Below are 25,061 nucleotides of genomic sequence, written 5' to 3' on the forward strand. Positions count from 1 at the left end.
CAGGATTAGTTCTTTATATATGGAAGCCCGGTATAGACTTCCCAAACCAAAGTGAATCCCAAGGCTAGGCATTCATGAGGTTGCCCACTTTGGACCCGGACACGTCGGCCTACCAGAAGCCAAAGCACCTAGGAAAAGAGCGCACGCTACCTTCTAGCCCCATACTGTGCTCTGCCTAGAACTCTCTTCAGTTGGGGGTGTCCAGGAATTAAGCTGATTAAGGAGAAGCAGCATGAAAGGTCTAACTCCGGACGCAGTGGGGGTGCAGAGAACAGCATTACACAAATTCCTAGGACCTCTCTTGTTAGCTATAGTACCTCTCCAGCCACCTCTCATGCGTTACACCTCTCCATCCTGGCCAGTCAAACCGATACAATATCCCACTCCATTCACAAGACTCCTTCCTCACTCTGATTCTCTTGTAGCCTTACCTTTCCCAGGTCCCCCTTTCCTATTTGCACTATAGATAGATTGCTCTTAACCCGATCCAGGCTAGGCTTTGGGAGATGGCATTTAGGATTCTCTCCTGGCCAATTTGATCCAAATAAAGTTTCAATATGCCCATGTGATGAATCTGACCCCTAGCGCTTGTTACATTTCACTTTTGTTTGTCAATTTTACTCTGTTTTTGCTAAAAGATTTTTAATTCCAGTTATTAGGGAGCAGGGAATTAGAAGATGTGGTGTTACTCTGGTCTATTTGCAGCAACTAAACTCCCCTTCTATCTGTGTTAATATTTGTTCTTGATTAGGTCTCGCCTGACCCAGCGCATATGCTGGTCTGGCGAGACTTTTTGTGAGGGCTCAAAAAATGCTACCATGGCCAGCCTAGAGCTACAGTGCATGTGTGCGGGCGCGCGCTTAGGAGCAGAGGCACCATATGGCAAACCTCGTCATGCTCATTAAGCGCCCGCGATCACTTTCGCGGCTCCCCTTTGATGTTCTCGTTCAAAGAACATCAAACATCAAAGAACACGCTATTGTGTTAATGCTTTGCTGCGCCCGTTTGACTTACAATGTGCTTTCTCTTTCCACAAACTCGATGTTTGTGTTCCTTTATTTTGAGATGCTTTTAGTATTACTGTCACATCCACAACCACAACCACACCCACAACCACACACACACACACACAACCACAACCACACACAGACACAACCACAAAACCACACACAGACACAACCACAAAACCAGACACAACCACACACACAACCACACACACAACCACACGCGCAACCACACGCGCAACCACACGCGCAACCACACGCGCAACCACAACCACACACACAAGTACACGCACAACCACACCCACACGCACAACCACACACAACCACACACACAACCACAAGCATATACACAACCACACACACACAACCACACACACCACACACAACCACACACAACCACACACACACAACCACACACACACAACCACAACCACACACACAACCACACACACAACCACACCCACAACCACACCCAACCGCACACACACAACCACACCCAACCGCACACACACAACCACACACAACCACAAACACACAACCACACCCACACCCGCACCCACAACCGCACCCACACACAACCACAACCATACACACAATCACACACAACCACACACACACAACCACACCCACAACCACACACACCCACAACCACACACAACACCACACACACATCCACACACACATCCACACACACACACAACCACACCAAGCATTGGCATAGCCAATAGGTCTCGCCTTTGGGACCTTATTAGTGTTTAGCCACGCAACAGTTGATGTGGTTGCACCAAGGATATTGTGCTGCATAACTAAATACTTAGAAAGTCCCAAAAGCGAGACCTATTGGCTATGCCAATACTTGTTTAAATGTGCTATTAAAAAAGAGAAAATGTAAGCTATTCTAATTATCAGCACTTTTGGGACATCTTGTGGATTCCTTTTTCTTATCAAATGTTTTTATATAGGCTTTATGAATTTTTATTTTCTTGCTTTGTGCATACTCATAATTGTTCCTGGAGGCATCTGTTAACACTTGCCATTTTCTATGTGTATTTTACTTGTCCCTATTGTAGCTGGAAGTTGGTAGAAGGAAGGCGCCGAAAAGGTCTGGCCTGGACGCACTCTGCTGTTGGATTTACGAGATCTTTTTATCTTTTTACTGAGTTTAGGTTTTGTATTGTTTCCTGGTGTTTTTATGCTGTATTTTGCATAATAGAATGATAGGAGTATATTATCGATGTGAATTTGATGCATTTTTATGGTTATTTGTGTAACCGAAATAAAGTTTTGACCGTCTCCTTCATTTGCCCAAGAAATTCTTGGGTGAATTTCACAATGCAGATTTCGCAAGTTCCAGCTCAAGCCTTCATAGGGTGAGGGTCAATGGAACCTCACAGGTGGCCGTCAAGTCAAACCATGATTAGTTCTTTTTTTTCTCCAAATCTTTTTATTGGTCCAGGATTAGTTCTTTATATATGGAAGCCCGGTATAGACTTCCCAAACCAAAGTGAATCCCAAGGCTAGGCATTCATGAGGTTGCCCACTTTGGACCCGGACACGTCGGCCTACCAGAAGCCAAAGCACCTAGGAAAAGAGCGCACGCTACCTTCTAGCCCCATACTGTGCTCTGCCTAGAACTCTCTTCAGTTGGGGGTGTCCAGGAATTAAGCTGATTAAGGAGAAGCAGCATGAAAGGTCTAACTCCGGACGCAGTGGGGGTGCAGAGAACAGCATTACACAAATTCCTAGGACCTCTCTTGTTAGCTATAGTACCTCTCCAGCCACCTCTCATGCGTTACACCTCTCCATCCTGGCCAGTCAAACCGATACAATATCCCACTCCATTCACAAGACTCCTTCCTCACTCTGATTCTCTTGTAGCCATACCTTTCCCAGGTCCTCCTTTCCATCTCCTTCTCCTGTCAGCACAATGAGGTCATCTTAAGGTGGCACGAGGAGCTACACAAGCAGCCCAAAACATTCCTATTTACTACAAGCAAGGCGTTCTTACCTAGGTCAGTCCCAGTGCCCAGGATATCGATGACTGCATCCTGCCCTTCCACTGCTTTGCTGACATCGCTCTTATTCAATACGTCCCCAACGATGACTCTGGGCACTTTAATGTCAGCAGGGAGTCGTGATGCGTCTCGCACCAGCACTGTGACGTTGTAGCCTAAAAGATAAAAGCAGACACTGTTTTAGAATAGTTTGTTCAGTTATGGCCAGACTATATGAACAGAACTGACAGACTCTACAGGTTTCACTTCTGTGTAGTGCATGCAGACAGGCACACACCATACTGGTACACATGCACAGAAAGACCAACAAGCATTAATGCATCATTTCATACAGGCTAACAGTCATGCATAACCATTTGCAGAAGGGTGCATAAGAAATGGTGCATAAATAGAGCACTGGATGATCTGCAGCAAGGAGGTGAAGAGAAAGTGCAGCAGTGAGTACAGGGTAATGTGTAGCTCAGAGAAGCACAGTGTGATGCATTCTAAAGGCATCATGCGGTGGTGCTCGCAAAGGGAACATAGGGTGTTGTGTTTCAGAGGAGCACAGCCATTAGTGAAAGTTGGCGAGATCTGAGGGGCACGACGTGCCTATACTTTTTTAATTAAAGAAAAGCAGTACCCCTACTTTATGTGTATAGACAACCGTCCCAGGACGGTTCATTCCGACAGTTGAAATGCTTCAGCGGAAGTTTTTAGGCTGTGAGTCTCCTGTGCTGTGAAACCAAGTGAGGGGCAGACAGCTAAACAAGCCTTCTTGCCAGGGTGTCTGCTGCCTGAAAGAAATGTAAATGTGTGCAAATGGTTGATCTGCAATTGTAAAGGATTCTTGGAAGCAGATAGTGGCTTAAATTGAAGAAATCACTTCAGGATTCCGGATAACTCCCTTCAGTACCACTCAAAAAAGAATACATCTGTGTTATCAGCTGGGTTGTGAAGTGTGGGCTTAAAAAGGACAGTTATAAAAATATTGCACTATGTACAGTCTGAGTATTACTAAAATCTATATTTCGGAAGCCTTTTTTTTAAACTTAATCCTTTTGCACGTTTTGTAGCAGCCTAATACAAGTTTAAAATAATAACTTACATATACACAGTGCTTTCTGTCACAGAATGGAACCTCATAGCACTAAACATACACGTCACTATTCTCCATGGCACCCACCATGATTCAATTCTGTGGCTCTCTTGTTACAGACACAGACCTCTGCAGTGCATTCACTAATAGAGGTTTCATAAAGTACTATAGTGCATTTCCCACTTAACTTGCATTTATATTTTATTTAAGTTGTGCCCTGTTTTAGATGTTGTTACCTGAAGGTGAAAGACTGAAAACAGTTAAAGAATATATGTATATATTTTGTTTTTAGCCATGCCTTTGACTCTGCCGCACACTCACTCACCCCGCCCCTTTTGCGCACAGTATCACAGTTCCCTTACTTTTTTTAATGCACTTCAAGCACAGTGCATTGCTTTCTAGGGGGGGGATTTGCCTCAAGGGACCATTAGGTGATGCACTTCAAGAGCAATCCTGGGTGTTCCCCCAAAGGGGTGCCCAAGGTGATGCACAGTTTATGTGCACGTGGCTCTATGCATTATGGATGCACTGTGTGGCACATGAGAAATGCAACAGTAGGGAATACGAACATGTGCTCTATGGCATGAGCGACAGACAACTTTGGCCTGTCATTTCTTTTTTGCACAGCAAACTGTGCATGGTGCAATTTTTAAGCTTAGAATGTTAAAAGCCAAATTACAAGTCCAACAATGCAAAGTTCAGACACAAACAGCCCATGCAATAAATCATTATTTGGAGATAAGCAAAAACAGGTAAGAAACTTGATGAATCGGACTGCCACCTTTCAGTAAACATTCTGATTTTTAATACCTGAGCAACACACATTTCAAAACCAATGAAAATTATAAATTTGATGTCGGTCTGATTTTCTGCAGGCACAAAACTCCACAGCTGAAGCATGACCATGGCAGCTCAACCAATTGCAAAGTTGACAATTCCACTTCTTACGTCACTGTCCATGTTACCTCAATTAGCCTTTGGCCTATGGAAATGCTGCTTTGAGACATTCATGTGCTAGACCTGAAAAGGAGTTTAGAGAAATAGAAATTGCTGCAACATTGGACAAATTGCTGCAACATTGGACTTTGGTGTTCAGTGTGTCTGACTCAACCTGAGGGGTGACGATTCTGTGGAAAAAATATGCATGATGTAAGTGTGGAACTGCAGGTAGTGGTACATGTTGAGTCTGGTTACTGAGCATCGAACTCCGCTCCTATACTAATTCCCATCTTGCAGCCGACTTGTAACCTTGGCAAGACTAAAGAAGGATCGTACATGATCTGCAACAGAAGAGTCTTATCATTGCTATTGGAACTCGTAACAAAAAATCCCAGATGGGCCACCAAGTTAAACACAAAGATGGACAATGAGCTAAGCGAGTTGACATGGTTTCTTTAGAGAAAGGCGACAAAAGAAATACGGACTGCCCTGCAGGAATACATTTAGTATTGCCAGAACCCATTTTGTGGGCCACTGGGCAAGCAGGGGCTACTGGGCCTCAGTCATGGAGCCTGGGATAGATTGCCCCATATGTCCCGGGGTCTGTACTTCCATGGCTCTGAAAACTGGGCCACGTACAACCATTTCAGCACTTTACTCTCAAGTATTAATGGCAAGCAGTCACAGGCTTCTCTGGGAGGTAGTGCGGGGGTGCATAAACTCACAACTCAACAACCAACCAGCAGCACAATGAATTAATGCCCTGCCCTCTGCTTTACTCAGATAAGAAACATACTTGTATACGTACACTTAAAATGGAATACCACACAAATAATAGCTGCAGGTACAATGATAACTCTGGCACTTGGGCTATGGCGCCTTGGGGTTGCGGCCCACCCTTTCCATTCTTCCCAGAAACCTCTTCTCTCATGAATCTAGGCCCGTCCCTTTTTAGGTTAGAGTTCTGTGCAGCATGAATGAAGGCTCCGGGTGCAGATATCCCAGTTCAATAATGGTTGTGCTCAGTTCGGTACATTCCCCTCTATACAGTCTCACCACAACGCAGGCCTTCTTGTCCTTTCAATGGTCCTCGGGGAAACCGGCAACACAGGTCTCCGATCCCACCCTCTTCTGGGAGGAGATTGGCTACGGGCATGGCCCTCTCTATCCCTTTCTATAGTTTCCTCACTATAAATCCCCAGGCCTCTTCAGATGTACATCAGTGTACATTTTTAGTTTTGTTTTAATTTGGCACAAGAGCAAACACATGTATACACAATTAATCGCAGCTGCAGTAATAGAGAATCATTGCCGGTATAGGTCCCTTTACATAAATCAAAGTCATTATTCAGCATAATTCATTGACGATAATTAAAACAAACAATGGTCCCCCATTGTAGGAAGGTGGATCTTTCTGGCATAGACACCCCCACTTTTTGCCTGGTGTCAGTGCGTTTTGACTGCAGTTCACTGGGATCCTGCCCAACAGGACCCCAGTGGCAGTGCTCTCTCCTCTAAATTCTCTGGTAAGTACTTTGTACACGCCACAATTGGCATACCTGGGTACCATTATAAGTCGATACTATATGGTGCTGAGGCACTCAGGTCATTGGTATACCAGGGGTCTCCTATGGGCTGCAGCATGTATCATGCCACCCATAGGAGCCCATGCAAACTCTCTGCAGAGCTGCCATTGCCGTACACTTGAAATGTAGCTTGCACCTTTCACTTTGGATAGAAGGTTGCCCTTAGATCCTGGTCACTGCACCTTTAACCTATAATTCACTGCTAAGGTAAGCCCTTCAGTCCAAGGGCAGGGTGCATGGTTCTAAGTGGATGGGTACCTCTGCACAAGCAGAGGCACCCTACAAACCCCAGACTCCATCTCTGGGATTTGTAAGTGCAGGACAGCCCTTATAAGGTATGTGGTGGACACTGGTAAGTTGAGATGTCCAACTACATAATGGCTACCCTGAACCTGGTCATGTTTGGTATCAAACATGTTGAAATCATGCAACGACACTGATTCCAGTGTTATCCAGGTACTGGGGGATTCCTTAGAGGACCCCCCAATACCTACCTGTGTAGCCTTACAGAGTCTGTCTGTCTGTCAGCCAGCCGCACTGCGGCCGACTCTAGAAAGAGTTCTGGCCCTGTGCTGATAAGCTTAACTGGCAGGGGAAGTCGAACAAAGAATTTCCTGTGAAGGAGAGGTATGACCACCTCTCCTTTTGAATTAGTTGGGTGGGGTCGCTTCTGGGCGCCACCTGACTGCATTGAAAGGCACAGTTGGTGCCCTTCATTCATAAACCAGTTTTTCCCAAGTCAAGAGCCCTTGGCACCCGCTCTGGCGCGAAACCACATAAAGGACAGGGGAGTGTACACCCCCCTGTCCAGCTCCTCCCTAGGGAGGTGCCCAGAGCTCCTTCAGGTGACCACATGATTCTGCCATGTTGAATCTTGGCCCCTGGGAGCATCTGACTGGCTAGAACGGCTGAGTAGTGTCCCTGCCCCCTCTGATAGGTCACTCACAAACAAAGAGGTCCTACCTGTTTTTAGGGTTACTTAAGGGCTCCCCTGATGGTGGGTCATTAGGTTCGTCCTGGCAACAACTTCTAGATCCGTCTTCCTGTTGTCAGAAGACTATCCAAAGACTCTTCTGTTGGCGGACACTGGAACTCAGCTGTTCTTGAAGCCAGGACCTTAGACAATACTGCTTCAGTGGGAAGGATCCTGCTGCATTTTTGTCACTGCACTTTTCCCAAGTTCTGCAACTCTGTGGCCGTGCATCCTCCGTGCCACGAGGGACTTAGTCTGCATCCCAGCCGGAAGGAATCTCCCTTGGATTGAAGGAGTCACTTCCCTGCATCCGCAGGCACCTTTACGTCGACCAGTTTGCTGATCCTGTTGTCCAATGGACATCACCCGGCTCTGCAACACAGGTGTGGTTTGTTGTTTCTCAAGATGGCCGGACCAGTCTTTCCTGCAACTTGGGCGGACTGTAATCCCTCTCCTGCCGACATGAATCGCCTCCCTGTGCACAGTGTCTAATTATCATTACCAAAGCTTTTTGGCTCTCATCTCAAAAGATCTTCAAGCTCCAAGAAGCCCCAACCTCCAGCACTGCCAAGGTCCAAGAACGATGTCCTGCCTGAATCCTCTACACCTCGGCCTTCATCTCCTGTGTGATATTCAGGCTTCCTCGCAACTCTCTGTGCCTGCTGCCAGAGGGTCCTTGAGGAGGGTCCAGCAATTCCTTCTGGCTCTCCTGTGTGCTGAGGGGTGGCTTACCCTTTCTGGGTTAGTCCCACAGAACTTGCTGATCTGCAACACAACATCTTTTCCCGCAAACCGTTGTTTGCCAAGGCTTGTTTGTGGTCCTGCTGGCCACTGACCTTCCTGCACTTGTCGACCGGAGTACTACAGCTCGTGGATGGCACCTGTGCTCCTGCATAGTCGCCTGGGCTCCATAGCTGCTGCTTCATTCTCACTATGCTACAGCTAGAACCTCCAACCAAGGCATGTGTTGTGCTCCTGATCACCTCCGGGAGGTTTGGACTTTGTACTCTCTGCTTTCAGGTTCTTCTCATCTGGATTCCTCATCCTGATTCCACCAGCCTGGTACACGAGGCGCTGTAGCTGCTGATCTTCCACGTACCTCCATTGGCATCTATGGGCGTTTCCGACTCCACTTTACCCCTATGCACCTGGGCTCCCTGGTGTAGGGATCCTGGTTCCTGGGGTATCCATGGGTGGGGTGGCTCTCAAACCTTCCTTGATCCAAGTGGTTCCTTCGGGGTCCTTTGAGAAAAATCCTAAAACTGTAAAATTCCAGCTGAGACTTCCCAGGGTTATCCTATGGACGTTTGACCCTGTGCAACCACTCTGCACCAGGGCGCCTTAGGGTCCCTTGTTACTCACCTTAGGTGGTTCCGTGTTTCCTCTGAGGTCTTCCATCCTTGAGTACTCGTCCCGTTTTGGTACCTATCTCACATCCCACTATTCTAGCATATGCTTTGGGCCCCCGGTTGGGCCCTATGTGTTTTTCTATGCTACTTACCAATTTCTAAAGTATTTCTTCTGTGTAGTAGATATCTTTGGGTATGAGATATACCAAGTTAGTGTCTAGTGTGTACCAATAAATACAAAGTATTTTATACTCACCTGACGTGGTTCTTTCCTGTGAAATCGTACTGACTGACTATAGAGGTACATGCACTTGCTTTACACCCCTCCTGAATACGCCTTAGCTGCTCTCCACAGCTGCCCCCTTGAGAACTTTGATTTTCAGGGCCCTAAACACTATCACAAAGGTTTGCCTGGTGCACAGTCCCTCGCCATAGGTGGACACTTTATACTGAGAGAGTCTTCTACACCCATTTCGTATAAAAACAGCCTTTTCCCCTGGCGGACTTTGTTTGCAAAGCTGCTTCCATTTCATACATATGGTAAATCAAAGTCCACCAATTCTCAATATTTGGAAGGTGCCAGTTAATCCATTCGAGGGCTATACATAAAGTTGCACCCTTCATTGCATTACAAAAAAACTATGCGGTTGAATTACTGTATCGTCAAAGACGGTAAGATCATTTTCGTCATTAATGCAACGCCTAGCTTTAGTAAGTCAAAAATTGCTGCAGTGATTTTAGTCCAGAATTCTGTCAGGTAATTACAGCTTACGAAGTTTATAATTCGTCAGCATTTTCTACATCAGTGTGGAATCAAAATAGAACTGTGGTAGTGACCTTTCATACAGCTCTCAGCTGACCCCATGTGACATGTGTGAGGTTCACCCAGCCAAGTCTTTACAGCATACATACCTTTGGATTCCAGTATCTGTAAATAGAAGGAGAACAGAACAAGTATAAGAATACAAATATGTTGGAGGCAAAGGTCAGGGCTTTAGGAACATTTAACACCTCACGATGGACAATGAGTGCTCATCACAAATGAAACTGTGTTTGCACTTTATTTCTCTTGCACTTAATTGCTACTTAGGGAGGACAAAAGTGATGGATGGAACTTCTTGAATCCATCTGAACCACTTGTAATTTCTCAGGGCACAAACTATTGTAAGGTTTTATCAGCATTTCTGTGAAATTTACGACAGGGATCAACTTTATGCACACCAAGTGTCCTCACAATGACTGTCTCTGTTTGTCGTTGTTTAGAATGGCACATTGAGCAGAAAGGACCCTAGAATCTAAAGATGGCCACAATATATCTGCCAAACTGAAAAGAGAATGCCGACAGTGCCCCGTGTCCTTGTAACACAAGAGTGCTGCTGGGCTCAGGGGTTTCATGTAACAGAATTTACAGAAGTCCCAAACTGCTGATCTGCACGCTTTAAATTAGAAAGTTTCTTAAGAGAAGGGGGTTAACAGAGTGCAGTGGGACTTGGCAACTCATTTTATTGTTGGCGATTTCTGCCGAGTCACTGTGCGCTCAGCAAAAACGCTGAATACTCGGGCCACGTGGAGCTTAGCACCGGCTGGTGAAAAGTGATGTGGGATGCTTATTTTGTAGTTCAAGCACATTCTTGGCAGACCCAACATAACAAACCGGCATCCAAAGTTATGCCATGCAGTAATGAGTTCACAGTTTCTCCGATTGCTGTGAATCAGCTCAGGAAGGACAGGTACCACAGTAGGGTCTTTTTTAGGGTACATCCAGAGGTAGCGATGAAGCAACCAGAGTACACCATACTACAGTTGCGGTCCTTGAGGGTTATCCCCAGTTACCACAGTCGTGGTGCTATTTCCAGAAGAAGTGCTTGAGAGCTCAGGAAGGACAGGCACTGCCACAGTGGGCCTTTGACCTGTGCCACAAGCGGTGTTGGTACAAGTGACACGGTGGCACACTAGCGGTTCCTTTGGGCTATGCCAGGAGGCTGTTCAGGAAGGACGGATAACACTGTAGCTTTCTTTTAGGCTAACCCCTGAACACCACAGTCATTGTTTGTTGAGCTTTACCCTGAAGCAGTGTTAAATCAGTTAAGGAAGGACATGTGTTTCTGTAGTGTTTCCGGTATTACCAATAGGTCACGGTTTTAAATCCTAGTAAGATAAACTTAGCCTTTCATCCAATTAAGTTCGATAAAATTGAGTCCCATTAAATTAGGTATCAGTAAATTAGCAAATTATAATTACTGCCAGTTACAGTGCATAAAAACGGTGAAAAATCGTGAAACTGCCTGCTACATTAAAACAACGTATGTGCTCAGAATTTGCAGGATTGGTGAAAAACAACAGCACAGCTGGCTGATCATAAGACCCCTACTCTTTACAAATATGGAAAAAGATTCTATCAACATCTGAAACTATCCCAGACAGAAATATTATTAAAAACTCTTTAAACATAGGGATTTTCTCAGAGATAATAAAAAAGGGATACATACACCCATTACTTAACAAGAACACCTTAAGCCCACGAGATCTTAACAGCTACAGACCAATCTACAGTTTAGCTTTCCTTTGGAAACGTATGGACAGAGCAAGAATGTAGCACGATCTCAGACTTCACAGAATAAACCAACTACACTCAGACTGGAAAACAGGATTAGGGCCAGAAAGCGGGTACAATTTTGCCCTAATCGCAATTTGGGGTGACCTAAAAAAACACAGCTGGCAAAAACAGTGTCGCTGCATTACTACTCATGGGCCTTTCAGAAGCTTTTGACAAAGTACACGAGGAAACCATAACTCTAAAACCGAAAGACGTCTATACCGGCAGCATGATTCATACTTGAATTCTCTCTTACCCAAACAACAAGACATACCGGAATCGCATCTCCCATTTTTCATCAACTCCTTATTGTAAAGAAACAGGAGTCCAACAAGGACTTAGAATCTTGTTTCTATTTTATAACATATACATGGAACAACTACTAGACCATATCAACAGTTTTGAACTCACAGTCTACAACTACACAGCTGACACACAGATAATCCTCAAATCTGAAAACAAGGACATCGGAAATATAAATCTCAACACCCGCCTAATAGCCGTAGATCAATGGATGAAGGAGAATGATCTCAAGTTAAATGCTTCAAATACTGATGCGCTTTAAATGTAAAAATTATGATCCTCTGTCTTCCTTCTTCCTTTTTGGCCAAATGAACTGAGACCTCTGCCAGAAATATCAAAAGAATTACAAAATCTTGACATTGTCTTAGACTTTACGCTCCCCGTGAATGCTCAAGTGGACAAGCTATCGCAATCAACTTTATACACACTGAAATGTAAACAGGTCTTTTTACATCTAGATTTGCCCAATAAGTAGAAGCACCATCACTGATCTTGTCTAAACTTGATCTTGCTACCGGACTATGCAACTGAATTCCACTCTCAACCATAAGAAGGCCGCAAAGGATTCAGAATTCAGCAGCAAGGCTACTTCTAAACGCAAATACACAAACCAGCATCTTTCCAGTTCTGAAGGCTCTACTCTGGCAGTCAACTGTAAGCAGATCCTCTTTCAAGCTAGTAAGCATTACCACAGAGTGATAAACTGCAAAGGACCAAAATTCTACAATCAAAAAGCACCAAATACTCACAATCGGGGAATTTACATTTCAGGATGGTACAGTGTTTAATATTTCCTGCTTACAAGAAGAAAACGTTAGATGGAACTACTTTCTCCGTTCAAGCCATCAAACTATGGAATTCCCTAGCAAACCAAGATTAAAGCTATAATAATCCCTTAAAGTTCAGAAGAATGGTTAAGATCTGGTCATTGCCAATTTAATACATCATATAATCTACATGGTCGAATTCACAAAAACTAGTGCCATTTCAAATTGTGGTCTCTCTGCCTACAGACAGATGCCCCTGCATTATTATTATTATTATTATTATTACAGTTTATAGAGCGCGCGGCTACCCCAAATAGGGGTGTCCCGGCGCTGAAAGCAGCTGAGTTGCAACCAACGGGACTAAAGAACTAAAAGAGCCATGTTTTCAAAGTTTTTCTAAAACTAGATTCAATGTTTGCCTTCCGCAGGGGTTCTGGAAGGGTGTTCCACAGTAATGCTGCACCCACTGTGAAAGTCCTCCCTCCCAAACGGGCCCTCACAAAGCGAGGGGCCTGTAGAAGAGTCTGAGAATTAGATCGTAGCACCCGATTTTGTTTATATATGCTCAGTCTTTGCTTAAGGTAATTAGGACAGTTTCCTTTTAAGGCTCGATACGCCAGAATCATGGCCTTGAATTGGATTCGCTTCTCCACCTTCAACCAGTGGAGCTTCTTCAAATACGGAGAGACATGGTGTTTGAAAGGTATTCGTAGCACCAGTCTCGCAGCCGCATTCTGAATCATTTGGAGACGTCCTATAGCATATTAGGGGAGGCCAAGATATAGACTATTGGCATAGTCCAGCCTGGACGTGACTGTGGCATGTACTATGGATTTCCGGCAATCCTCAGGTAGAAAATGGAGGATTCGCCGTAGATTTTTCATTATGCTAAAACAGCCAGACGAAACCTGCTTAATTTGAGCAGAGAAGGAGAGATTTCCTTCCCATTTCACACCCAGATTCCTGGCGCACGAACCCGGTATTGGTGGTGATGCCATCTCTGATGGCCACCACAATACTGGATCTGGAGCTAAGCCGCTGCCGAAAAACAAAACTTCTGTTTTTTCGGCATTAAGCTTTAATTTATTAGCATTCATCCTGCACGCTATATCTTGTAGGCAGCCCTTAAAGTTCTTAAAAGTGTCTGCCAACCTCTCCTTAAATGGAAAAACCAGCTGGGTGTCATCAGAGTAGGAAATCGCCTTGACACCCCAATTGGCGATCAGAGTAAAGAGCGGAGCTAAGTAGACATTAAACAGCAGGGGGCTATGGGCTGAGCCCTGAGGGACGCCACGTTTAATTTGCTTAGGTCTGGAGGCATAAGATTGTAGAGCCACTTTCTGGGAGCGCCCACTAAGATAAGATTGTACCCAAGCTAGCACCGTCCCTCCAAGACCCGCATCTTGTAATCTCTGGACCAAGATGACATGGTCTACGGTATCAAAGGCCGCGGATAGGTCCAGGAGCACCAGCAAAGCCGATGCTCCTGAATCCAATGACCATTTTATCGACTCTGCCACCTCCAGAAGAGCGGTCTCAGTACTGAAACCTGCTCGAAAGCCCGATTGAGTGTCGTGTAAAGCCCGATTCCACTCTAAAAAAGAGGTCAGTTGGCGTTGGACCATTTTCTCCAACATCTTACCCGGGGCAGGGAAATGGGCCTTAGGTTACTAAGGTCGCCTGGGTCGCCGTTCACTTTCTTCCTCAGGGGGAGAAGAGTTGCATGTTTCCAGGAGTCGGGAAAAATGCCTGTCTCTAAAGAGGTATTCCAAATATGGCGCAGGCCCTCGGTCAGCGATGGAGCTAACATTTTCCAAAACTTTGGAGGGCAGGGATCATCTGGTGCGCCAGACCTACATTACAGAGTTTCTGCTAACGCCTCATGGTACGTAATCTGGATAAAATTTAAGAGTATTGCCCTCTCCCCACCAACTGCTGATGTTTCCAGTTTCGCAGTGGCCTCGGGGGGAAGTAAAGGAATCATAAACTTTAGAAATTTTATCATCAAAATAGGAAGCTATTTTTTCACATCGTCCGACAGAGGCGGTAACCTCCAACTCACTAGCCTTAGGTTTAAAAAAGGATTGGACTACTTTAAAAACTTCTGTGCCGGAATGGACCGCATTCTGGATGCGAGCTACAAGGGAATCCCGTCTGGCAGCTTTTAAAGCCTTATGAAGTTCTTTTACAGCTTTTTTATAAACCACTTTGGCTGAATCACAACAAGCTGATCTCCATTGACGTTCCAGTTTTTTACATTTGCTTTTTTGTTCTTTCAGGGAAGTGGAGAACCATGGAGCCGAGGGTGAGCATCTTGCGGGTTTCCCCAATCTAATTGGTGCAACAGCCTCCACTGCATTCGCAATCCATTGGTGCAGGATAACTGCGCCCAAGTTGGGGTCCTGAGACAGCTGAGGCTGACTCTCCCTCAATATGGGGCTAAGGGATTCCACAGACAATTTCTTCCAGTCTCTTTTATGTACCAGCTGGGTGCTTTTTAATAACTTAGCGGTCGGGAGGGAAATTAAAAAGGGAACTAGGGAGTGGTCCGACCAGATAAGGGGAAGTGGGGACCCAATTTCAGTATTTTTAATATTGGAAAAAATAAGGTCTAAGGTATGACCCACAGTGTGTGTCGGAAAGAGCACCCCTTGTAAAAGGTTAACCCCCTCTAGGGATGACACAAGTTGCGACGCTTGTACGCAATCTGGATCATCTACGTGTAAATTAAAATCGCCCAAAACCAAAAAATTAGAATAAACCACTGACTTTTTAGCAATCAGATCACATAACAGCTGTAAAGCAGACGCTGCACAGGCTGGCGGTCTATAAATAAGAATGCCAGCTAAGGCAAATGTGGGGTTAATCTGGAAACAAACATGTAAGCCTTCGATGTCATGCAAAAGCATCGAGGCGGAGGACGTAAGCACCCAGGAATCTCTAAAAATAATAGCCACCCCCCCACCTCTTTTTCCCCCTACACGATTAGCAAAACACATTTTAAATCCTGGCGGGGTAGCTAATGAAATCGAGGTCATTGCGTCAGCACTCAGCCAAGTTTCTGTGAGGAACAGGGCATCCCAATTATCTTCAATTAGAGTTGACCAAATCTCCTCGGCATGTTTAGGTAGCGATCTACAATTAACTAAGCCTAGACTAATTAAGGACTTCTGATCAGGCACGGAGCCCTGGGGAGCCTGACCCTCCCTATCCACCTTACTTTGAAGCAGCATCTGCCCGCATTCTCTACAGCAGTGTGGCAGTGGGGAGTTGGCCAAGTCGAGCTGATGCGCCCTCCCACAAACAGCACCATGAAGGTTTAGGAGTAACTCTCGTGGCCACCTTAAGTGGGTCATTCTAACGATCCCAGCATCATAGCTGGCGCTGGACGCGCTCCGGACGCGGACGGGCTTGCCATAGGCACGCCTTCGGCGCGCCAGCGGCGCGCCCGCTGCGCGCATCCGCTGCGCGGCCGGCAAGTCTCCCCCAACATATACCACTCGATCCGGAAGTAGTTTGGAAAGTGGGCGGAGTCGCGTCTGTCCCTCCGCAGCAATCGGCACTATTATGCCGTGACGGACCGAGGACTGCGACCCGCCAAACACTTCAGACCACAAGCTATCACCCCCGAAAGTGACACAGTGCAGCAGCAAACAGATTTTTAAAACAAGGAATGCGTTTAAAAAAAGGTTAGTGCAACAATGCTGTAGGCTGGTTAAAACATGAATAAAAACGTTTTAAAAGAATGGCAGTAATACAATTCACCACACGCACAACTCTATCTGCGCGGCCGGCGAGTCTCCCCCAACATATACCACCCGATCCGGAAGTAGTGTGGAAAGTGGGCGGAGTCGCGTCTGTCCCTCCGCAGCAATCGGCACTATTATGCCGTGACGGACTGAGGACTGCGACCCGCCAAACACTTCAGACCACAAGCTATCACCCCCGAAAGTGACACAGTGCAGCAGCAAACAGATTTTTAAAACAAGGAATGCGTTTAAAAAAGGTAAGTGCAACAATGCTGTAGGCTGGTTAAAACATTAATAAAAACGTTTTAAAAGAATGGCAGTAATATAATTCACCACACGCACAACTCAATCTGCATGACACTCTAATATCAAGGGAGAACCTAACCAACACAAAACAGCCAAACCGCACAACCAAAGAAGCAACAGCATATAGCACCTGCCCCAATCAACCCTTCTTTTTACACTTGCAACATCCTCAGATTGCATGACATCCTCTTCCTCCCACTATATTTCTCCCTTTCCTATGTATCAAATGATCTTCTTCTTACCTTCCATCCTCTCTCTGCATATCTTATTATGCGAGGGTAGCCTACTGTCTCACATGCATGTCTGCTTCGCTTTCTACTATATTTCTGTAACCATTCCTTGGAATCTAACAATATCTAACATAGCCTTTAGAGCCTGCCGTACTAGCCATTAAAGTTCTGCTTTAGTGTTAAAAGCCAGAGCCAAAGGCCTTTAACAAGGGAGCAGGCCTTTAATGCCGGTATAGCCCAACTACGGAAGGCTATAAGGATTCACAACATTCCGCCACTAGTGGGCATAATGTTCTAACAAATAAGGCAAAGGCCTCATGACAGTCCCCTCGGGCTCCATGAGGCCTTTGTTCACAGCAACAGCTGTGAAAGACAACATTGGAATGTTGGAGCTTCGAGTTTCTACTGACCACTAGAAGCCCATAGCTACTCCTTTGTTTTCAATAAAGCTCCCAACATTCCAATGTCGCATTATTGATCACACCCAACTCCTATTAATTTAATGTACCATAAATAAAATGGAGAAATTGAATTGAACAGTTTCCTGGGAAGACAAGACTAATACCAATAACCAAAAATAACCAACAATAACCAATTACCACAGGAATTCCACTAACCTTAGGTTCTGGAGTAGCGTACTACCCACCACAATGCACTTTAACACCTCATCTGGGGTAGTAAGCGCTATATAAATTACAAGACAATACAATAAAATCCATCCTCCCTTGAAGATACAAATTCTTACTGCATATGTTTTGTTTCTGCAATGCGAGCGGATATTTCGTTAAGGGGGAAACAAACGTTAGATGGCAGTTTCCATGACCACTACCAGTGCTTTAAATGGGCCGGTACTGAGAACGCCACTTTTTTATTTTGAGAGGGAGAGTACCTTGCACCTCCGAGTGATATACCACGTTTAATTGGAGAGTACTGGCACTTCTCAGAAACAAGCAGGTAATCTGGTACAGAGTATCTGTACTTCTATTTTTCCATTTCAAGTACTGACCGCTACCATGAGCAAACATAAGTTTGTGGTCGTAAACTAAAGTACTAGCTCAGCCACTTGACACATTGTGTGATCATGGGCAAATCATCTGATCCTCCTGGCTATACGAACAGTTCATTGGCAAGTAACTAAAAGTGACTGAAGTTTCCACAGGGGGGTGTTTGAGGGAGTACACCCCCTTAATAAATCTATATTTTGAAAAATTGTAGGGTAGATGTGCTTTCAGTCAACTATGGTGAGGTGTCTGTCGGATTTCGCCTTGGATTTTTGCAGGCATACACTGACAAAAACACACACACACTTCTCTTTGTTTTGAACGTCCAAAAAATGTTGCTTAGTTTACAAAATATTGTGTTTCTCTCACTTAGTACTCATACCAATCCGCATTCCTCTCCCTTTCCACTGCCCCTTAAACCCCTCTCATGGACCCAGCTTGTCGTAAACTGTTATTTTTAACATAATATGCAAGCTTGATTGCCGGAAAATCTGAAGTACACCACACACCCCAAAACCTTACTGACTAAGCTACGCCCGTGTATACAGCCGGATCTTCATTACCAACCACGCTGCCAACATGCCAACTAACTGTTTACCACCCTCACACGTGCACTGCTTGTCTCTTCTTGTGTAATGAATGCTCCCTCGCACGTGCACTACCTGTCTCTTCTTGTAATGAATGCTCCCCCACACCTGTAATCCCTGTCGCTTCTTGTGTAATGCACAGCGCGCTGTTCCCAGTCTCTGTGCGTTGCGTCTCTTTTTTCCATTTAAGACCTTGTGCCGAACTTGAGGCGTCCTTGAACTCCACGTCAGTGACGTCACACTTTTGTTTTCGTGACGTGAGCACGTGCATCCTCAGCCCCCCCCCCACCGTGACGCTTTCTTCGTGTGTTACGTAAGGTTCCTGCGGCTCCTCACCTGCTTGGACGGCTTGCTCCAGTATCGTCTTTCCCGTCGTTCCGGTGGATCCGAAGATGACGATGTTTTTAGGCGGGGATGCCATGTTGAGCGGTCTCGAGGTGACAGGGCTCGGGCAAGTGGCTTCCCAGATGTGTAGTACTGCTACAGACAACCCTCAGTGTGTCAGGAGCATGTTGTGCGGTGTACTTCCTGTGCAGTCAGGGACCCGCCTCTAAGGCGTGTTTAGGGGTGGGAGTTAGATTGAGGGGAGTGCGGTTTCATAACCCGCGGCTTTAAAGGAACCAGATATCTACAGTTCAGAGGCTAGTTAAAGTTACAAAACCTGCTTCCAAAGTTCCAAATGTTGAAGCCACAATGAAACACAATGCAGCCCACAGAAATGTGTGTTGGCATACTCAGTGGTGTTTGAACTTCGCGTATTTGGCAACATAACTCGCATGGGCGTCCGCAGAAATTTTTCCAGGGGGGGCTAACCTGGCAAATGAAGCGGCGTGGCTAATGTTAATCAATAGGGGGCGGGGCTAAAATGCAGACAATCAGGATCGGATAATGCTCAGGCCAAGCTGAGTAAAACAATCATTGGCATAGCCAATAGGTCTCGCCTTTGGGACCTTATAAGTATTTAGTTATGCAGCAGGTCTCAAAGGCGGGACGTATTGGCTATGCCAATGCTTGTTGTTATATCTGAGCATGTTGAGAGGCAAGGGGACTGGGTCTCGATGTCAGGTTGGGAGCACAGCAATGACCTACTCAATTTGAATGCGTAGGTAATACAACCGGAGGCGTGAAATGAAAGGTTCACTACCAGGAATAACAGGAAGGTAGAAAGTTAGGCTGGTTAGAAAGGTAAGGAGGATTAGAGGCAGGCATGGTGGTGAGGGGAGAAACAGATGCATGCTAGGAGAGCTCTGTGAGGGAGGGAGGCGAAATGGGAAAAGGCACTGAAGGGTGAGTCGGGTAAAGACCGTAGTGAGGCAAACAGAAGGGTAGCGATGGGGTGAAGGGTAAACAAAGAAGTGAGGTGTAGAAGAAAAAGATTCAGGAGCAGAGACAGGTAAATCAAAGCTGGAGAGGGGAGAATAACGCAGTCGTAGAACGTGAGAGGGCCAGGTAGAGATAGCTGAGGAAGAGGGAATAATAAAGACTGAGGTAGAAAGGTGAGGTAGAGGGGTGCGTTGATATAAAGGAAGTGCAGAGATGTGTCAGAGAGATGTTACTGAAGAGGAAAAGAAGTAGAGGTAGTGAGAAAGGAGTAAGGTACTAAAAGAAGTAAGGGGTGAACAGACGTAGAACGAGTGAAAGGGGAGAGAACACGTAGAAGATGAATGGCAGGGTAAGGTGAGCGATCAGGCAGTGAGTGTGAAGAGTGTGATACAGAGGGATATGTGGGAGTGAGCGCGAGGTGTGGGGTACAGAGGGATATAAGGCAGTGAGCGAGAGGTGTGGAGTACAGAGGGATATGTTGTGGCAGTGAGCGCGAGGTGTGGGGTACAGAGGGATATAAGGCAGTGAGCGAGAGGTGTGGGGTACAGAGGGATATGTTGTGGCAGTGAGCGCGAGGTGTGGGGTACAGAGGGATATAAGGCAGTGAGCGCAAGGTGTGGGGCACAGAGGGATATAACGCACTGAGCGCGAGGTGTGGGGTACAGAGGGATATGTTGCAGTGAGCGCGAGCTGTGGGGTACACAGGGATATGTTGTGGCAGTGAGCACGAGGTGTGGGGTACAGAGGGATATAAGGCAGTGAGCGCAAGGTGTGGGGTACAGGGGGATATAAGGCAGTGAGCGAGAGGTGTGGGGTACAGAGGGATATGTTGTGGCAGTGAGCGCGAGGTGTGGGGTACAGAGGGATATAAGGCAGTGAGCGAGAGGTGTAGGGTACAGAGTGATTTTAGACAGTGAGCGCGGGGAGTGGGGTACAGAGGGATATAAGGCAGTGAAACACAGGGTTGAGACGTCCTGCCAGACATGATAGGGTGCATACTGGCAGATAGATATGTTATTGACACGCATCCGCGGCCCGTGGAGGGAGTTCCGTGGGGCGGTAGGGCGTGGCGGGGGGGAAAGGGAGGGTGGGGGGTTCTAAAAACCGGAATATGGATAATTGCAGGTAAGTAAATAATTAAATAAATAAAACAAATTTTGTTGCACGCCCTGCATCGCAAAATGCAAAATGCGATGCAGGGCGCGCAACGAAATTCGTTTTATTTATTTAATTGTTTACTTACCTGCAATTATCCATATTCTGGTTTTTAGAACCCCCCACCCTGCCCCTCCCCGCCCTACCACCCCACGGAATTCCCTCCACGGGCCGCGGCTGTTGACACGTGACTGTGTACGTTTTAGTGGGATCTGAAATCCGGGCAATGCTGCAACCTCAATTTTTGACTTGGGAGGATAATGCATCGACCCCCCCCCGAACTTCATTCAGAAGACCTCTTGCTCTCAGGCTACACAGTGTTAAAAGGAGGTCTTGGTGTCCAGACCTAGTTTGCCACTTCCCCTTAGGATGCAGCCTGCACTTTCACCTATGGCTGATTAAGGAAAGGACTGCACGAACCAGAATGCCATTGAGCACGAGTTTGAAGGGGGTGGGTGTATTTCCGCACCACCTCTAGCAGTGGTGAGGTCAAGTGGCACTCGAGGCAGAGCCTGTTCCGTTTCATGGCCTTAGGGAGAAAAACCCGATCATGGCACAAACAACACTGCTCTCTGTCCGCTGGTCTCGGCAGCGCATACCCAACCTGCTGAGCTGCCTCATTGGTTCAGGGTGGGATGTATGCTTTTGCAGCTCAAACTGGCCATTGTCATTCTGTATGTGATAATCAGCCACAGACAGAATGACAATGGGCGGGAGGGGCTGCGAGGAGGAGTGCGAGGCGCCCCATCAGGGAGTTGAGGCCTCTGGCAGGGAACAGCTCTGCTTCCTGCAGGGTCTAAAATTACGGACAAAAGGCATCCATAAAAGCATGGGTGTCCGCAGGGGGGCAAGGAGGGGTACTCCAGGGGAGGGCAAGCGCCCCTCCTTGCCCCCCCCCCTGCGGACGCCCATGATAACTCGTATGATGGACATTTTAGGTGATACATGAATATTAAACAATTTGAGCCGAAACAGGAGTCAAAATGAACATGTTTTTGGCTAATGCCTCAGGACGCAAGAACTTTCCAGCTGAGCTATGCAGTGTCACTGCAAACCGAGTCCCCTGGGGTGAATGTTTGCCGTCGGGTCATAGGAGTGCTTAATCGCTGGTGCGAGAGCAAATGACCAATGTGTAGACCTGACAACTAAAAAACAAATAAAAAAAATCAACGTATGAAGAGGGGGGTGGGGCCTTTGGGGAGTAAGTACCTAAGACACTTTTGCCCTCTTTCCCACTCCTTAAAAAACAAGAAACAAGCATTGGCATAGCCAATAGGTCTCGCCTTTGGGGCGTTATAAGTGTTTAGACAGAGCTATTGGCTTTGTTAACGTTTTTAATGTGTTGTAGAGCATTGTGAATGTTGTGCAGCATGTTGAAAATTGATAAGTTATAATAAAAAAAGTGTTATTACTATTTCTGTCACCTTATATCTAACCGAAAAAACAATATACACAACTGAAGTATTGTACTAAAAAACAAAATTAATACAAAAAATTTGTTCTAGTTTATTTGTGTATGCAATACTGTAAATTTTTCCTTGCTTGTTGTAATTAATTTTTGTTATAGTTTTTATTGTTAGGTGTGGGATATAAACAGCGGGAGGGTGGATGTTGTGAAATAGTATTTTAATTAGATAGGAGTAGTGGAGAGTTATTTGTGGAGAATTAATAGATGTCAAATTTTTATGCCAAATTCAAGTGGTGTGGAGTGAGGCTGAGGTGGTTGTGAGTAGTGGCGGAGGTGATGCTCAGGTGATCCGGAATGATATTGAGGTAATGCTGAAGTGGTGGTGCGTTGGTTCCGAGGTGATGCTTATGTGATGCTGAATGATACATAGGTGGTACTGAGTGATGTTGTATTGATGAGTTATGCCGATGTTGTATAGCTAAACTGGTGCTTATGTGGTGCCAAGTGATGTTGTTTTTGTTCTGTGTTGAGGTGTTGCTGTATTGATGCTGAAGTGGTGCTGCGTTGGTTCTGAATTGCTGCTGGTGTGGGGCTGTGCCGGTGCTGAGCTGGTGTTGCACTGGTGGTGGTGCCCTGATGTGAAGGTGGTGCTGTGCTAATGCTGAAATGGTGCTGTGTTGATAATGAGGTGTTGCTCCAGTGCATCTGAGGTAGTGCTGTGCTAATGGTGACTTGTTGCTGCACTGGTGGTGGTGGTGCACTGATGAGGAGGTGTTAACTGTGTCAATGCTAATATTGTTGTGGTGATAAGGTGCTTAGGTGGTGCTGTGCTGGTGCTTAGGTGGTGCTGAGTGATGCAGAGGTGCTGCTTAGTGATGCTTCGGAAACCTGGGCATCTGTGTGTGAAATTTGTTTATTTAAACAGAAAACAAGAGAACCATGTGGGTGTGATGGAGGGGGCACGTGCAGCGGGGTGAAGAAAACACGCACCACAGCTGTGCAGTGGGGTGAAAGGAAGCACGCACCACAGCTGTGCAATGTGCAGTACGGTGAAAGGAAGCACGCACCACAGCTGTGCACTGGGGTGAAAGGAGGCACACACCACATATCTGCACTGTGCAGTGTTGTGAAAGGGAGCACGTGCCACTACTGTGCAGTGGGGTGAAAGGAAGCACTCGCCACAGCTGTGTACTGTGCAGAGATGTGAAAGGTCGCACGCACCACAGCTGCGCAGAGATGTGAAAGGAAGCACGCACCACGGTGATGAAAAAAACGCTAATGTTAAAAGGTGAGGTCCATTTTTAAGCTGTGTACTGTGCAATGGGGGGGGAGGGGAAGGAAGCACGCACCACAGCTGTGCACTGTGCAAAGATGTCAAAGATAGCATGCACCACAGCTGCGCAGGGATGTGAAAGGAAGCGCGCACCACGGTGCTGAAAAAACGTGAATGTTAAAAGGTGCAGTCAATTTTTAAGCTGTGTACTGTGCAATGGGGGGAAAGGAAGCACGCACCACAGCTGTGCACTGTACAGAGATGTCAAAGGTAGCACGCACCACTGCTGCGCAGAGGTGTGAAAGGAAGCACGCACCACGGTGCTGAAAAAACGTGAATGTTAAAAGGTTCAGTACATTTTTAAGCTGTGTACTGTGCAATGGGAGGAAAGGAAGCACGCACCACAGCTGTACACTGTGCAGATATGTGAAAGGTAGCACGCACCACAGCTAAGCAGAGGCATTATTTATCAGCCGGTGCCAGCAAGCACGCACAAAAAGCAAGTGCTAATAATTAAGTGCCCATGTGCGCACTGGCTCAAATTAAGCCCCCAGCAAGGGCCTGCGTTACGCCCCTGGATCGAGCGAGCACCAAAAGCAATGTGGGGAAAGGAAACACGCACCACAGCTGTGCACTATACAGAGATGTCAAAGGTAGCAAGCACCACAGCTGCGCAGAGGTGTGAAACGAAGCGCGTACCACAGTGATGAAAAAAAGCTAATGTTAAAAGGTGCGGTCAATTTTTAAGATGGTCCCGAAAAAGAGACGACTATAGAGGCCAACTACAGAGTACAGCAAACGTCTTGACAATAACATACTAATACAAAGATAACGGTGCAGGAAGAGAGTGCTGACATAGATGAAATGCGAGTGATGGAAAAAGGAGCGCGCACTCTTGTGGCGATGGGGTCTGTCCCTTGGCTGGGGTGGAGGGGACGCGCCTTGTAAGGAAAGCTACAAGGTCTTGAAATGAAACATGATCCACAACAGATGGCACACTGCGCGCTGCTGCTCGCTACCGACGGCTAAACGCTGTGGGAGTAAACATTTTCAGAACAGGTGAGACATGCACTCGCTTTTGGCCAATTGCGTGCTTTCATTTTTGAAAGCCACACGCAAAGGCCAATAGCATGTGTGGAAAATCGAACACCACACGCACGAGTATGCAGAAAGTCTGAAGTGATTCCAAGAGGCCTTCTCTTAGTGCGCTGCGCTAGGCTCCACCTAAAAATCCTTGCTAAGGTTGCTGCCATGTCTTGGGTGTGTTCTCACGCCTCTTAATACTATGCTTTTAGGTTTGTGTTCCCCGTCCACCATGTGATATCTGCTCCACACCAGGTGACCGTGTGAGTTGGCAGGTTTGATTTTGTTTTCGACTGTTGGTTCCCTTAGGTGCCAGTGCACGACCAGCACCTGGCA

General features: G+C 46.3%; 1 protein-coding gene across 2 annotated transcripts in view; it reads right to left on the minus strand.

Moving 5' to 3' along the window:
• Positions 1-18,983, minus strand: part of LOC146798141 (flavin reductase (NADPH)-like) — a 136,654-nt gene extending 117,671 nt beyond the window's left edge. For both annotated transcript variants that reach the window (XM_085625376.1, XM_085625375.1), the window contains exons 1-2: positions 18,820-18,983; positions 3,013-3,174 (exon numbers count right to left, since the gene is read on the minus strand). In XM_085625376.1, the coding sequence (XP_085481502.1) occupies positions 3,013-3,174; positions 18,820-18,904 (247 nt within the window). In that variant the 5' untranslated portion in view covers positions 18,905-18,983. The remainder of the gene's footprint in view (positions 1-3,012; positions 3,175-18,819) is intronic.
• Positions 18,984-25,061: the final 6,078 nt, after the last annotated feature.

This window comes from Triturus cristatus, chromosome 9 (assembly GCF_964204655.1).
Source record: "Triturus cristatus chromosome 9, aTriCri1.1, whole genome shotgun sequence".
Lineage (NCBI taxonomy): Eukaryota > Metazoa > Chordata > Amphibia > Caudata > Salamandridae > Triturus > Triturus cristatus.